This window comes from Nerophis ophidion, linkage group LG08 (genome assembly GCF_033978795.1).
Source record: "Nerophis ophidion isolate RoL-2023_Sa linkage group LG08, RoL_Noph_v1.0, whole genome shotgun sequence".
NCBI classification, from domain to species: Eukaryota; Metazoa; Chordata; class Actinopteri; order Syngnathiformes; family Syngnathidae; genus Nerophis; species Nerophis ophidion.
This window is the reverse complement of record NC_084618.1, coordinates 74,746,843-74,764,352: the sequence shown is the minus strand read 5'-3', so window position 1 is coordinate 74,764,352 and position 17,510 is coordinate 74,746,843. Positions and strand designations below refer to the sequence as shown.

General features: G+C 40.9%; 1 protein-coding gene across 2 annotated transcripts in view; it reads right to left on the bottom strand.

Moving 5' to 3' along the window:
• Positions 1 to 15,730, bottom strand: part of LOC133558384 (vinculin) — a 75,402-nt gene extending 59,672 nt beyond the window's left edge. For both annotated transcript variants that reach the window (XM_061909730.1, XM_061909731.1), the window contains exon 1: positions 15,376 to 15,730. In XM_061909730.1, coding sequence (XP_061765714.1) covers positions 15,376 to 15,543 — 168 coding nt within the window. In that variant the 5' untranslated portion in view covers positions 15,544 to 15,730. The remainder of the gene's footprint in view (positions 1 to 15,375) is intronic.
• Positions 15,731 to 17,510: the final 1,780 nt, after the last annotated feature.

Here is a 17,510-nt window from a genome sequence, read left to right as displayed (position 1 = left end):
CCCGTGGACACACCCCTCCGACTATCAGGTACTATTTAATCTCACTAAAACACTAGCAACACAATAGAAAGATAAGGGATTTCCCAGAATTATCCTAGTAAATGCGTCTAAAAACATCTGAATCGCTCCCAATGCAATCGCCTTTTTCTTTTTTTTAATTTTTTTACTTTTTTTTCTCTAGTCCTTCACTATCAATATCTTCATCCACAAGTCTTTCATCCTCGCTCAAATCAATGGGGAAATTGTCGCTTTCTCGGTCCAAATAGCTCTTGATGCTGGAGGCTCCCATTACAAACAATGTGAGGATGTGAGGAGCCCTCACACCGGTGACGTCATTGTCTGCTACCTCCGGTAAAGGCAAGGCTTTTTTATTAGCGACCAAAAGTTGCGAACTTTATCGTCGATGTTCTCTACTAAATCCTTTCAGCAAAAATATGGCAATATCGCGAAACGATCAAGTATGACACATAGAATGGACCTGCTATCCCCGTTTGAATAAGAAAATCTCATTTCAGTAGGCCTTTAAGTTTGAAGAGTTTCTTGAAGTGGATCAGATTAGTAAATTGATTTCTTTCCTTAATCCATTCCATCATTTAATTCCACATACTGATATACTGAAGGTCTTAAGTGCTTTACGTGCGTACAAATGTTTTACGTTACATTTTTCTCTAAGATTCTATTCGTCCTCTTTTTTTGAGAAAAACTGTTGTATATTCTTTGGTAGCAGGTTATAGTTTTCTTTGTGTATTATTTTTGCTATTTGCAAATTCACTATGTTGTGGAATTTTAGTATTTTTGATTCAATAAATTAGAGGTTTGTATGTTCTCTATATTTTCACCCGGTTCATTATTGGCGAAAGCTGCATCTTGATTAGATGCCACATAGCTGTGTGCTCAGATAATCAGGTTTTGGCCTTTAATACAGACTTTTGTCTCATGCCTCCAGAATAATGAGATCAGACTCTTGGAAATGAACAATGTGAACGAGTGAAGACTTTGCATTATTCCATATGAGGGTTGTACGGCATACCAGTACTGGAATAGTATCGCGGTACTTATGAATCAAAAACAGTATATACTGTGTTGGAAAAGTACCGGTTCCTTGGCATGACGGCGTGTCCTCACGTCATGACATTGCAGGTTTTGCGAGCAGAGGAGCATGTTCGGCAGCGCACAATCACAGAGTACTTACAAGCAGACAAGGTGTGCAGACAGAAAAGGAGAACGGACGTATTTTGGCCTAAAGATAAAGTAAAACTATAACACTGAAACCTGAATAATGCTTTAAGACATGGCTAGCGAGCTAGCGGCAAACGTCCATCTGCCGTCGGCAGTGTTTTAGCTACTTCTAAATCACTAATCCTCGCCTCAATGGCAAAGAATAAAGTAAGTCTCTTACAAGTATCTTCCCTGCAGGACGAGGAATAGCTAAACATGCTTCACTACACAACCTAGCTCACTGGCTCACTATGTAAAAAAAAAACGCCATGGGTTGATCTACACCTGACATCCACTGTAATGATACCAAGTACTTTTACTGCCACACAATCTTTTTTCCTTTTTTTAAAATTCATATTATGTTTAGTAACCAAGGAAATACATTCCTGGACCCATGACAACTTTAAATATGACCAACGTACGATCTTGTAACTACTCGATATCGGATTGATACCTAAATTTGTGGTATCATCCAAAACTAATGTAAAGTATCCAAACAACAGAATAATAAGTGATTAAAACATTTTTGAAAAAAAGTGTAGATGGAACATGTTGAAAGGCAAAAAAACTAATATTAACAGTAAATGAACAAGTGGATTAATTATAATTTTTTACAGCTTGTCCTTTATAATATAGAATGAGAAAAGACACAATATGTTACTGCATATGTCAGCAGACAAATTAGGAGCCTTTCTTTGCTTACTTACTAGCAAAAAACAAGTTGTCTAATATGTTCACTATTTTATTCAAGGACAAATTGTTCTTTAATTACAATAAGAAACATATGTTTGTTTCTGTAAGATTTTTTCTTTTTTACATAAAGCCAATAATGCCATTTTTTGTGGTCCCCCTTATTTAGAAAAGTACCGAAAAGTATCAAAATACATTTTGGTAGCGGTACTAAAATATTGGTATCGGGAAAACCCTAATATTAGGGTTGTCAAAAAAAAAATGGATTCTTTGATATTAAGGTTGCACGATAAACAATGTAAATATATAACATTTGGCTGACGGTAGAGCTTTAAATATTATTATTATACCATAATAATGCATGTTGAACACGTCCCTCTGTAGTAAGTCAGAGAACAAGAGGTAGCAGGAGTGATATATGATGCACTTTATCGACTTTGTCGCTATATTTAGCGAGTTGAGGTATATATTTAAGTGAACGTGAAGTAATGGACACCACAAGCCCAGGGAGTGTGCATTATTGCCATGGCATGCAGAAAACCACCAGCAAACTATATCGCTTCTACATTCTGATTGCAGCATAGGATGTTCAGATTTTTTTGTCCAACCCAACCTTTTTATGTTGTTCTTTACATTATAAAAATTGTGATGCCTAAAGTGAGCGCATTCTGTTACATGTGCAGCAGTGTTTACCAAAGTAAACGTGGTTTCTAATTATAGTAATTGTTGAGTTTTGGACGCATTTTGATGCGCGAGTTGTCACCCCCGGATGCTACAGGACTTCAAACCAGGCAAGATAGAAGGTAGGAGCTTGTTTAATATACAAAATAACACTTGACAAAAGGTAAAGCAAAGACGTGCCAACGCACGGGAAGCTAAATGCTAACAGTTAGCAAGAGTCGAGTTCAAAGTCCACTAGGGAACGACATGCAGAGAGCACGCGAAGCTAAGAGGAGAGTAAATATAAAGAAGAATTACCAACGCAACTGTTGCATTGAGCAAACAAAAGATCCAGATAGAACTCAGATAGCAGGCGGGCTTAAGTACTAAAACAATAATCAAAAACAGGTGTGCGACAGACAGAAAGGCAGTGCAGGTGGAGCAGATGAAGTCGCCATGGTGATGGAAACAAATCAGGAAGTGCACAAACAAACTCAAAAATCTAAACAACAAACGATCGCAACAGTAATAGTGCATTTGTGGCAATTTCAAAGATGTAGTGCAGGGGTGCCCATTACGTCGATCGCGAGCTACCAGTCGACCGCGGGGGGTGTGTCAATCGATCTCCAGCCAGGCTTTTAAAAAAAATAGACCTAAAAATTAGTGATCATCACGTCACTTAAATGACATTCACGGTACCGGAGGGTCTTGTGAGATGACGCTGGCTGCTGCAAGATCATTATTATGAAAATATGACCGAGAGGAAGGTGAGAAACACTTTTTATTTCAACAGACTCTCGCGCCGTACCTTCCGTCAAAACTCTAAAGGCCGACTGCACGTTTCCTATCTTCACAATAAAAGCCCTGCTTCATGCTGCCTGCGCTAACTAAATACAGAGTCTCGGAAAACTGGCGTGCACAAGCGATCCCTCAGAAAGCTGGCGTGCACATCACTTGTGCACGCCAGCTTTCCGAGACTCTTATTTTGTTAGCGCAGGCAGCATGAAGCAGGGCTTTTATTGTGAAGATAGGAAATGTGCAGTCGGCCTTTAGAGTTTTGACGGAAGGGACGGCGCGAAAGTCTGTTGAAATAAAAAGTGTTTCTCGCCTTCCTCTCTGTCATTTTTTTATAATAATGAACTGGCAGCAGCCAGCGTCATCTCACAAGACCCTCGGGTGCCGTGAATGTCAATCAAGCAAGCTACGGAGTTTGCCGCCAATGTTTTTCTTGTAAAGTGTATGGAAGCTGGATGAATTAGATGCCAAAAACCAACCACTTTCATGTGGTATTGTACAGAAAGGACAACTTTTTTTCTCCTCCATTTGAAAATGTGGGCGTTATCATCATTACTGTCTGATTCCAATCAATGCAAGTCATCAGAATCAGGTAATACACCAACTTATATTCTTGTCTTTGTGAAAGAAAGACATGTATATGTGTTACACATGCTTGTATTATCATTAAACACAATTAATTTGTTTACAAAATGTCTCTTTCATAAATAAATAAATATAAATGATATATATAAATGAGGTAGATCCCCTCGAGTTGGTCAATTGAAAAGTAGCTCGCCTGCAGAAAAAGTGTGGGCACCCCTGATCTAGTGCAATCAAAGTCCACATTTTCTGAACCGAATTATTGTGCATAGAACAAGGGTGGCCAAACGTTTTGACCCGAGGGCCGCATTAGGTTGAAAGAAATGTGGCCCCAAAAATAAATAATAACAATACTATTAAAAAAAATTATAAAAAGAAAATAAAAAATAAATAAAAATTAATAATAATAATAAATATTTGCATGCATGCATATATGCATACATGCATACATATATATATGTCCCTTTACAGATTAGACAAACTGCCTTCTCCTTTATATTTCCCCAACTAGTTCACCATTTATCTCCCTCGTGCACTAATTCACTGAAAGAGTGCGCACTCGCCCAACACTGCGCCGCGAGTGTGATGACGTCACGTTATCGATGGGAAAAAGGTATTTTTAGACAATATGATTTGCCTGAACGGCTAAGAGACGCCGAGAGTAATAAGCGGTAGAAAATGGATTGATAGATGGGCTAGAAAGGACAGATTAAAAAAAGAATAATACAAAAAAAAAGAGAAAAAGAGAAAAAAAACAAGTCCGGAGTAAAATAATAAAATTGAAAATATTATATATATATGTATTTATGTTTTTTATTCAGGACTTCACGAGGGGCGGATTTGGGACACTTGCAGGTCGTATCTGGCCCGCGAGCCGTAGTCTGGTATAAGATGTTGAAGTGACCCTAAATTGTTATCAGTTAGACACAGTTTTTGATAAAGTAGCGAATTTAAAAGTTATTTTTAATTATGGTATCGAATAAGTCTCGAGAATAGTGGAAATTCTTAAGTACCACATTTTCCATACCGTAGAGCGCACCGGATTATAAGGCGCACTGCGGATGAACGGTCTATTTTTGATGTTTTTCCATGTATAAAATGTAATGTAATGGTGGTTCTTTTGTCAAAATGTTGCATAGATTATGTTTTACAGATCATCTTCAAGCCGCTTTCTGACAGTCGCTTCAGGATGCACCGTTTTGCGGGCGGTCTTATTTAAGTGGCTCACCTTGGGCAGTCATTTTGCAGCCTACACGTATCTCTTGTGTGTGACTGTCATCATATTGCAGTGTACACATATGTCTTATGTTTGACTGCCATCTACTTGGTCCCACTTGTCATTTCACCATGTACCAAAAAAAATAGCTTCGAGGTCGGTAAGCAAAACCAGAATTATTCCGTACATTAGGCGCACTGTCGAGTTTCGAGGGGGAAAAAATTGTTTTAAGTGTGCCTTATAGTCCGGAAAAAATATGGTATTGTATCAAGTATCAACTAAATTCTGGTATTGTGATCAATCCATTTCAGGCTGATGGTCAACCATAAATTTGTCCGGCTTAATTTTGTGCAACTTCAGAGGCATAATTTCCCTAAAACCTTTGGTAGAATGTTGAGTTTTACAACTACAAAAGCATTTCACGTAAGATGTGATGCACTTTAATATCCAGCAATCTAATATCCTCTGCGGTGGACATCTGTGTTGTTGTTTTTTTCAAAATGTGCAACTCTCACTAAACAAATACGATGCTGGCTCTTACGAATTGATGTCAGATCGAACCTTCACTCCATCACAATGAATAATTTCAGAGAGGTTCTTTTGCAAGACGTCTTTCCGGAGAACTGACCTTACAGGAAGTGTGTGTAATATGTGGTTAATGACAAGGCTCCGTCCTGAGGATGTCTGCAGAAATAGGCAATTAGATTAGACGAGCCTTTTCCTGTTTCTTTTAAGAAGCCATCCCGGACTATATCTGCTTGACAGTTGCATGCTAGCATCACTCGTCGATTTACGACAAGAGGTGGGGGGGAGACATTTAGGAATGCGGCTCGATGGATTACATTTGTGGACTTATTCAAAATGTCATCATCAATGGCAACGGAGATAGAGCAGGCTTTCATTTGTTCCCTTTCAAGCATGAGTCATGGAACCAAGAAAGCAGAGCAACGTCTACATTTTAAAACTTCAGACACATCATAGCAAAGTCCTTGTTGTAGGGGTTGCCACAGCAACTGGAAATAGTGACAAGACTCAGTGATTCATGTGCAGTCCAAATCAAGCAACCGAATCTTGGGACTGTCAACGTCATAACTGATGAATTGTCAATAATTGGTGGCTTTATGGTGTCTTCGCAACTCCTTCGTCTAAACAATAACAAACGTGACATCAGCTTTGGGAAAGTAAAGCGATCCTACTCCTCTGTGCAGCAATATTCTGCCAATTACAACACTGGCATTGAAACAGGAGTTCAGAATAGTCACTGACAGATTTGTGATGATTCAAAAAAATATACTTTATAGCGCATCAAGGAGATGTAGTCACAACAGCTGCACTTTGTAGTGTCATTCTGTCTCGGTAACATGCTAACATCAGTGCAGCTTGTTTGGGTTTCTTGCCGGCGACTTCTGTCAGTGCGCAGCCTCAAAAATAAAACACCCCTAATTCTGCAAAATGAAAGGAATTCCTATAAAAAGCACACTCACGCACGGGATGCAGATTGATTTTTTTTTTTGTTTGGGAGTCACAATGAAGTGCTAAAAATGGACTATAAATGCTACAAATGACTGCAAGACCACTCGTCGTCCTGATCAATGTTGACAAGAGATGAAGGGCAACTGTCCAAATTAGACACAGGAAGTACCCTTTTTAGGACCAGCATTTCCTCTTGTGTGGTGTGGAAGAAGCGAGTCACATAGTAGTTTCATAAAGGTGACCACAGTTTCTTAACCAGTTCCACCATGTGGCTTTGAGGACAACCACCAGGGTTAAAGTGTGTTTAGCTCCAACTACATAGTGCGAATTGATTAAGGACATTATTTTTTAGAAAAGTCAGCCTCTAATAAGGAAAGTCTTTGTCCATTAGGGATGAGGCAGTTTATTGAGGTCTTATAAAGCCAGTGCAATTAGCAGGGGTGTGCAACAGGGATGTAGACCTGGACTAGGGCTAGGTGATATGGCAAAAAAATATATATATACATCTCAGAATTATTTTTTTCATCGAGAGGACCCAGATGAGGTGGTTCGGGCATCTGGTCAGGATGCCACCCGAACGCCTCCCGAGGTAGGTGTTTAGGGAACGTCCAACCGGTAGGAGGCCACGGGGAAGACCCAGGACATGTTGGGAAGACTATGTCTCCCTGCTGGCCTGGGAACGCCTCAGGATCTACCGGGAAGAGCTGGACAATGTGGCTGGGGAGAGGAAAGTCTAGGCTTCCCTGATTAGGCTGCTGCCCCCGCGGCCCGACTTCAGATAAGCATCACAAATATTCTGCCGGAAACCAAGTATAATTGGTGTAGTGATTACTATAACAGTTTCATTTCAAGTAAAATTTACTAAAGAACACTTTCAAAGAGTAAATTAAATGGGTTGTACTTGTATAGCGCTTTTCTACCTTCAAGGTACTCAAAGCGCTTTGACACTACTTCCACATTTACCCATTCACACACACATTCACACACTAATGCAAAACATTAACAGTGCAATACGTTTTCATAACATGGTCACTACTGCCTACTTTGTCTTGTTATATTCTTATTTTACTGTTATATTGTTATTCCCATTGTTTTTATTCTTTTTGTAATATTTGTCTATTTTGTTTCCTTTTAAACCCCCATTATTTACTTTTTTTTTTCTTTCTTTAAATTGATCTCACCTCTGTACACTGCTGCTGGAATTTTAATTTTCCTGAAGGAACTCTCCTGAAGGAATCAATAAAGTACTATCCATCTATCTACCTATCTGATGGAGGGAGCTGCCATGCAAGGCGCCAACCAGCACCCATCAGGAGCAAGGGTGAAGTGTCTTGCTCAAGGACACAACGGACGTGACGTGAATTATGACTTACATTCTTTAATTACTTGTATACATCAGTGCTTCTCACCAGTTCTTTGGCAAAGAACAGGCGGTGACCCAGATTGGGGAGTTTTTAAAACCCAAATTCTGTATCTTATATTGAATGAAAATACATTAAAGGCCCTGCGATGAGGTGGCGACTTGTCCAGGGTGTACCCCGCCTTCCTCCCGATTGTAGCTGAGATATGCACCATAGATAGAACCCTAACCCGCGATGGATGGACATTAAAGGCCTACTGAAACCCACTACTACCGACCACGCAGTCTGATAGTTTATATATCAATGATGAAATATTAACATTGCAACACATGCCAATACGGCCTTTTTAGTTTACTAAATTGCAATTTTAAATTTCCCGCAAAGTGTCCTGTGGAAAACGTTGCGGTATAATGATGCGTGCGTTTGACGTCTCAGGTTGTAGCGGACATTATTCTCCAGCCCGATCCAAGCTATAAGCAGTCTGCCTTAATCGCATAATTACACATTATTCTGGACATTTGTGTTGCTGAATCTTTTGCAATTTGTTCAATTAATAATGGAGAAGTCAAAGTAGAAAGATGGATGTGGGAAGCTTTTAGCCTTTAGCCACACAGACACAGCCGGTGTTTCCTTGTTTAAAATTCCCGAAGGTGAAGCTTTACTATGGAACAGAGCGGTCAAGCGAACATGGATCCGGACCACATGTCAACCGGCAGGTTTCGGTGAGAAAATTGTGGTAATAAGTTGGCTCTTACCGTAGTTATGAGCGGAGCTTGCGTCCTCCTGCAGCTGCGGACTCTCTTACCTCCTCCCACCGGAGACACTGGCGGTCACCACACCCGTGGCCACACCCCTCCGACTTTCAGGTACTATATAATCTCACTAAAACACTAGTACCACAATAGGCAGATAAGGGATTTTCCAGAATTATCCTAGTAAATGTGTCTAAAAACATTTGAATCGATCTGACTGCCCTCGCCTTTTTTTTTTTTACTTTTTTTTTTTTTTTTCTTCTAGTCCTTCACTCTCAATATCCTCATCCACAAATATTTCATTCTCGCTCAAATTAATGGGGAAATCGTCGCTTTCTCGGTCCGAATCGCTCTAGCTGCTGGTGGCTATGATTGTAAAAAATGTGAGGATGTGAAGAGCTTTACAACCAGTGACGTCACGTGCACATCGTCTGCTACTCCCGGTAAAGGCAAGGCTTTTTTATTAGCAACCAAAAGTTACGAACTTTATCGCAGATGTTCTCTATTAAATCCTTTCAGCAAAAATATTGCCAAATGATCAAGTATGACACATAGAATGGACCTGCTATCCCCGTTTAAATAATAAAATCTCATTTCAGTAGGCCTTTAAAAGTGCAGTTTGAATTTTAGGTTTTATGTGTACTAACACATAAAACAAGTTTAATGATTATTTCAGGAACAAACTGTTTTTTTTAAGGGCGTCGTATTTTATTTTATTTTTTTAGTACATCAGGAGTAAAATGTTTACAGACACTTAAAAAAAAGTCTGATTAAAAATATTTAGATATTCTTTGATTAAATTAGTGGGCGTGTTGGTTCTCCCAGTCAGGACCAATACAGTCACATAGACGTTCCGCGTGCCTGCAAGTCCGCATTCGGGGCAGGATAGCAACTAGTGAAACTAAAGTGTCTTTTACTTAAGTAAAGTTAAAGATAAAGTACCAATGATTGTCGCACACACACTAGGTGTGGTGAAATTTGTCCTTTGCATTTCACCCATCCCCTTGGAGGTGGGGAATCAGTTTTGTTGATTAAACCCCCAATTCCAACCCTTGATGCTGAGTGCCAAGCAGGGAGGTAATGTGTCCCATTTTTATAGTCTTTGGTATGACTCGGCCGGGGTATGAACTCACAACCTACCGATCTCAGGGCGGATACTCTAACCACTAGGCAACTGAGTAAGTACTTCTAAATTTTGTCTTTCCACTTCTATGCTAGTGTTAGTCATATTTCTTTATTTTGTTCTTCTGGGCTGCACTTCCATCTTTGTAAGGGGACTAAGCACAATGTTGATTGAACATTCATTACGTCATGAGGAGACTATGACTTTCGCGAAGGTGGAACATTCACACAAACACACACATTCACAGACACACACAGGATCACGGTTATTAAAAGGCGGATTGTTCCGTGCAGGATTATACCGAGCATCGTTGCTTCCCTACTGTTTACTACTGCAGTAACTTCTAACAGACCTACCCGCCATGTTTGATCGAGGGATAATGCTACCAGCTGATCCCCGTGATCAAACTCTAATTAATCACGATCACATAATTGCCCAGTCCAACCTTGGACCCATTTGAACTTGAGCAAAGATAAGATAACCAAGTTTTTTTTCCAATTTATGAGCATTTGATCGCAAGCCAGTGGCGTTAAAAGTCACCAAGCTGAACCTCAACCTCCTTTTTAGTAGTAACCTGTCCCACAAACATAGAATTGTAAGAAAACCATAAGAACTATACAAAGGCCATCCAATTATAGCGGTATCTTGCAAGTTTTTCAGAATATGGTAATGATTGTTATGATTTAGATTGCAAGCAAAAGTTCAGCTTACAAGCATCCACGGTGAACCACGTAAGATGCGACCAATGGTGATCTCTAGCTTACAGCTAAAGATCAACATAACTTTGTTTTGCAGCATTTGCAAGGAAGAAAGTGAGCGTACAGGACAGTGCTGAGAAGAAGAACTGTATGATATCCATTGAATTAAAGGAATAAATAATTAAAAACAGGACCAGAGAGTTGAGTCAACTTGGCGAGGCAATTCAAGCGTGTCACTGCTAGTCTGTACCATACTGAAGAGGGAGTAAATGACGGCAGTCATGGGCGTTAAAATGGATGACAAACACATCCGCACCGTAACACAACATAAACGCAACAGAACAAATACCCAGAATCCATTGCAGCACTAACTCTTCCGGGACGCTACAATATACACCCACCGCTACCACCAAACCTCGCTCCGCTATCTCTCGAATTTGGAGGTCTCAAGGGTTGCAAGTATGGCGGACACTCATTATCATATATAATTTATTCAGAAAATATAAATTACGACAAATAAAGGTGGAATACTATTAACTGCAACATGTAAGTTCAAACAATGACATTATTATTTCTACAGTTTCATAATGTGCTTGTTCCATTTTTACACAAAGATTGGGACTGATTGAGACTTTTATTAATAGATTGCACAGTACAGTACATATTCCGTACAACTGACAACTAAATAATAACACCCGAATTAAGTTTTTCAACTTGTTTAAGTCGGGGTCCACGTTAATCAATTCATGGTACAAATAAATACTATCAGCATAATACAGTCATCACGCAAGTTAATCATCATAGTATGTACATTGAATTATTTACATTATTTACAATCGGGGGGGGTGGGGGGGGGTAGGTTTGGTTGATATCAGCACTTCAATCAACAATAATATCATCAGAGAAATGGAAATTGAGAAAACAATCTGAAGTTCTCTTTATTTTCAAGTTATCGTGCTGTGATTTTTACCAGTCCGGCCCACTTGGGAGTAGATATTTCTCCATGTGCTTGCCTTTACCACATGCCTTTGGGAAGTGCCGGAGAGAGAAGAGGATGGTGTGGCGCAATGGGAGAGTGGCTGTGCGCAACCTGAGGGTCCCTGGTTCAATCCCCACCTAGTACCAACCTCGCCACGTCCATTGTGTTCTTGAGCAAGACACTTCACCCTTGCTCCTGATGGGTGCTGGTTAGCGCCCTGCATGGCAGCTCCCTCCATCAGTGTGTGAATGTGTGTGTGAATGTGTGTGTGAATGGGTAAATTTGGAAGTAGTGTCAAAGCGCTTTGAGTACCTTGAAGGTAGAAAAGCGCTATACAAGTACAACCCATTTATTTAAGAAAGATAAGGAAGACTTCTATAAGTTATCAATGCTTTTGATCAGAAGGAGCTGCGCATAGACTTCATTTATAAGTAAAGGTAAGACCATAATAATGTTTTTTTTTTAATTAAATGTGCTTTTCATGATGTATGCTTACATCACAATCAAATTTTTAAGCGCAGTCCTAAATTTACCACATGCCTTTGGTAAGTACTGAGTGAGAAGAGGTTTTAAAATAATTAGCGCATGCTTGCCTTTACCACATGCCTTTGGGAAGCGCCGGAGTGAGAAGAGGTTGGCGTGGCGCAATGGGAGAGTGGCCGTGCGCAACCTGAGGGTCCCTGGTTCAATCCCCACCTAGTACCAACCTCTTGAGCAAGACACTTCACCCTTGCTCCTGATGGGTGCTGGTTAGCGCCCTGCATGGCAGCTCCCTCCATCAGTGTGTGAATGTGTGTGTGAATGGGTAAATGTGGAAGTAGTGTCAAAGCGCTTTGAGTACCTTGAAGGTAGAAACGTGCTATACAAGTACAACCCATTTATCATTTATTTAAGAAAGATAAGGAAGACTTCTATAAGTTATCGATGCTTTTGATCAGAAGGAGCTGCGCATAGACTTCATTTATAAGTAAAGGTAAGACCATAATAATGTTTTTTTTTTTTTATTAAATGTGCTTTTCATGATGGTATCCTTACATCACACTCAAATCTTTAAGCGCAGTCCTAAATTTACCACATGCCTTTGGTAAGTACTGAGTGAGAAGAGGTTTTAAAATAATTAGCGCATGCTTGCCTTTACCACATGCCTTTGGGAAGCGCCGGAGTGAGAAGAGGTTGGCGTGGCGCAATGGGAGAGTGGCCGTGCGCAACCTGAGGGTCCCTGGTTCAATCCCCACCTAGTACTAACCTCGCCACGTCCGTTGTGTCCTTGAGCAAGACACTTCACCCTTGCTCCTGATGGGTGCTGGTTAGCGCCCTGCATGGCAGCTACCTCCATCAGTGTGTGAATGTGTGTGTGAATGTGTGTGTGAATGGGTAAATGTGGAAGTAGTGTCAAAGCGCTTTGAGTACCTTGAAGGTAGAAACACGCTATACAAGTACAACCCATTTATTTAAGAAAGATAAGGAAGACTTCTATAATTTATCGATGCTTTTGATCAGAAGGAGCTGCGCATAGACTTCATTTATAAGTAAAGGTAAGACCATAATAATGTTTTTTTTTTCATTAAATGTGCTTTTCATGATGGTATGCTTACATCACACTCAAATCTTTAAGCGCAGTCCTAAATTTACCACATGCCGTTGGTAAGTACTGAGTGACAAGAGGTTTTAAAATAATTAGCGCATGCTTGCCTTTACCACATGCCTTTGGGAAGCGCCGGAGTGAGAAGAGGTTGGCGTGGCGCAATGGAAGTGTGGCCGTGCGCAACCTGAGGGTCCCTGGTTCAATCCCCACCTAGTACTAACCTCTTGAGCAAGACACTTCACCCTTGCTCCTGATGGTTGCTGGTTGGCGCCTTGCATGGCAGCTCCCTCCATCAGTGTGTGAATGTGTGTGTGAATGGGTAAATGTGGAAGTAGTGTCAAAGCGCTTTGAGTACCTTGAAGGTAAAAACGCGCCATACAAGTACAACCCATTTATCATTTATTTAAGAAAGATAAGGAAGACTTCTATAAGTTATCGATGCTTTTGATCAGAAGGAGCTGCGCATAGACTTCATTTATAAGTAAAGGTAAGACCATAATAATGTTTTTTTTTATTAAATGTGCTTTTCATGATGGTATCCTTACATCACACTCAAATCTTTAAGCGCAGTCCTAAATTTACCACATGCCTTTGGTAAGTACTGAGTGAGAAGAGGTTTTAAAATAATTAGCGCATGCTTGCCTTTACCACATGCCTTTGGGAAGCGCCGGAGTGAGAAGAAGTTGGCGTGGCGCAATGAGAGAGTGGCCGTGCGCAACCTGAGGGTCCCTGGTTCAATCCCCACCTAGTACCAACCTCGCCACGTCCGTTGTGTCCTTGAGCAAGACACTTCACCCTTGCTCCTGATGGGTGCTGGTTAGCGCCCTGCATGGCAGCTCCCTCCATCAGTGTGTGAATGTGTGTGTGAATGGGTAAATGTGGAAGTAGTGTCAAAGCGCTTTGAGTACCTTGAAGGTAGAAACGCGCTATACAAGTACAACCCATTTATCATTTATTTAAGAAAGATAAGGAAGACTTCTATAAGTTATCGATGCTTTTGATCAGAAGGAGCTGCGCATAGACTTCATTTATAAGTAAAGGTAAGACCATAATAATGTTTTTTTTTTTTATTAAATGTGCTTTTCATGATGGTATCCTTACATCACACTCAAATCTTTAAGCGCAGTCCTAAATTTACCACATGCCTTTGGTAAGTACTGAGTGAGAAGAGGTTTTAAAATAATTAGCACATGCTTGCCTTTACCACATGCCTTTGGGAAGCGCCGGAGTGAGAAGAGGTTGGTGTGGCGCAATGGGAGAGTGGCCGTGCGCAACCTGAGGGTCCCTGGTTCAATCCCCACCTAGTACCAACCTCGCCACGTCCGTTGTGTTCTTGAGCAAGACACTTCACCCTTGCTCCTGATGGGTGCTTGTTAGCGCCCTGCATGGCAGCTCCCTCCATCAGTGTGAATGGGTAAATATGGAAGTAGTGACAAAGCGCTTTGAGTACCTTGAAGGTAGAAAAGCGCTATACAAGTACAACCCATTTATTTAAGAAAGATAAGGAAGACTTCTATAAGTTATCGATGCTTTTGATCAGAAGGAGCTGCGCATAGACTTCATTTATAAGTAAAGGTAAGACCATAATAATGTTTTTTTTTATTAAATGTGCTTTTCATGATGGTATCCTTACATCACACTCAAATCTTTAAGCACAGTCCTAAATTTACCACACGCCGTTGGTAAGTACTGAGTGAGAAGAGGTTTTAAAATAATTAGCGCATGCTTGCCTTTACCACATGCCTTTGGGAAGCGCCGGAGTGAGAAGAGGTTTTAAATTAATTAGCGCCCCGGCGGAAATTCAAGGAAATACGGTGAATTGAATCCAGTCTGTTTAATTCCTTGCTTCTTGTTTGTTTAATAGATGTCCTCAGTGTTTGAACCTGACAGTTGTAGTCAGTGTTAAAAATATTATATGACTCTCACGGAAGTACATTTTAAAATATTTGGCTAACATGGCTCTCTCAGCTTTATAAAAGGTTACCGACCCCTGTTGAGACTGAATATTTTCAAATTGTTTTGGGTAGGACATATTGTATACCCAAGGGGAAAAGGGCGTCGATGCCCTTTGGCCCTTTCTTTCTCTGCTAGGTAACTTTGGGAGCAGTTAGTCGCCATTCAAACGGGCACTTTTCCGCCTACAAGCCACCCAACTCGTTAAGCAACAGGTTTCGTTAAAGTCGTGTTACTATCTTGGCATAGTTTCCACTCAAAAAGAAGGCGGAAAGGGTGGTGTTACTCACCCGGACCAGGTTGCTCACAGCCGCCTGCACGGCCGCCACCGGGACCGTCAAGTCCGGGATGGCCTTGCCGTCCACCTCGCCTTCCTCATGCATGATCACCAGATGGGATATCTGCTGGGCCACCGGCTCCAGGATACTTTCTATCGTCTTCGTGTGAAACACCGGCATGGCGACCACTTTATCCGGAACACAGGAGAGAAAAAGGGAGTCGAAACTTCCAGCCTTCGCCTTGAAGACCGCTTCCCAGTCACTTTTTTTTTTTTTTTTTTTTCCTCCCCCGCTCAGTCGGTCACCAACCCGTGGCAGAGAGGAACCATCAAACCTCCCCTGGCTGGCTGACTGACTGACTGAGCCACCCCTGCGTCACTCCAGCAGGCCCCTCCCCCCCTGACCAATCACAAGGCGGGAAGCGGCAGCTTTCTCTCCTCTGATTGGTGCACTCGGACGTCCTTCAACATGAAAGCCTTCCTTTCTTCCCGCTGGAGATCCGAGCGCTCCCTGAATTACGTAATAGACCCCCATGCCCTAAAAAGGACAATATATGTGTAGTGTTTGTGAGCCGCACATTCCACGCAACTCGTCTGACACGCTCCAGGTTTTTTTTTTTTGACACTCTCCAGACCACAGAAGAAAAAAGAAAAAAAAATCACTAGATAATATTCCTAAACAAGCATCGCACTAAAATTGGAACTAAAATTGATCCTGAGGGTAAACAGTGTACACATATTAAAATGTCCTATTCTTTATATCAGTGGTTCTCAACTTTTTTTCAGTGATGTATCCCCTTGAACATTTTTCAAATTCAAGTACCCCCTAATCCTGGGGTCACCAACGGGCAACAGGTAGCCCGGAAGGACCAGATGAGTCGCCCGCTGGCCTGTTCTAAAAATAGCTCAAATAGCAGCACTTACCAGTGAGCTGCCTCTATTTTTTTAAAATTTTATTTATTTACTAGCAAGCTGGTCTCGCTTTGCTCGACATTTTTAATTCTAAGAGAGACAAAACTCAAATAGAATTTGAAAATCCAAGAAAATATTTTAAAGACTTGGTCTTTACTTCGGCTTCACGGTGGCAGAGGGGTTAGTGCGTCTGCCTCACAATACGAAGGTCCTGCAATCCTGGGTTCAAATCCAGGCTCGGGATCTTTCTGTGTGGAGTTTGCATGTTCTCCCCGTGAATGCGTGGGTTCCCTCCGGGTACTCCGGCTTCCTCCCACTTCCAAAGACATGCACCTGGGGATAGGTTGATTGGCAACACTAAATTGGCCCTAGTGTGTGAATGTGAGTGTGAATGTTGTCTGTCTATCTGTGTTGGCCCTGCGATGAGGTGGCGACTTGTCCAGGGTGTACCCCGCCTTCCGCCCGATTGTAGCTGAGATAGGCGCCAGCGCCCCCCGCGACCCCAAAAGGGAATAAGCGGTAGAAAATGGATGGATGGATGGATGGTCTTTACTTCATTTATTTTTTATTTTATTTTGCTTCTTATAACTTTCAGAAAGACAATTTTAGAGAAAAAAATACAACGTTAAAAATGATTTTAGGATTTTTAAACACATATACCTTTTTATCCATCCATCCATCCATTTTCTACCGCTTATTCCCTTTTGGGGTCGCGGGGGGCGCTGGCGCCTATCTCATCTACAATCGGGCGGAAGGCGGGGTACACCCTGGACAAGTCGCCACCTCATCGCAGGGCCAACACAAATAGACAGACAACATTCACACTCACATTCAAACACTAGGGCCAATTTAGTGTTACCAATCAACCTATCCCTTTTTACCTTTTAAATTCCTCCCTCTTCTTTCCTGACAATTTAAATCAATGTTCAAGTATTTTTTTTATTGTAAAGAATAATAAATACGTTTGAATTTAATTTTTCATTTTAGCTTATGTTTTTTCGACGAAGAATATTTGTGAAATATTTCTTCAAACTTATTGTGATTAAAATTCCCAAAAAATGTTCTGGCAAATCAAATTTAAATCTTATTTCAAAGTCTTTTGAATTTCTTTTAAAATGTTTGTTCTGGAAAATCGAGAAGAAATAATGATTTGTCTTTGTTAGAAATATAGCTTGGTTCAATTTGTAACACAGTGCAGATTGGATTTTACCCTATTTAAAACATGTCATGAAAATT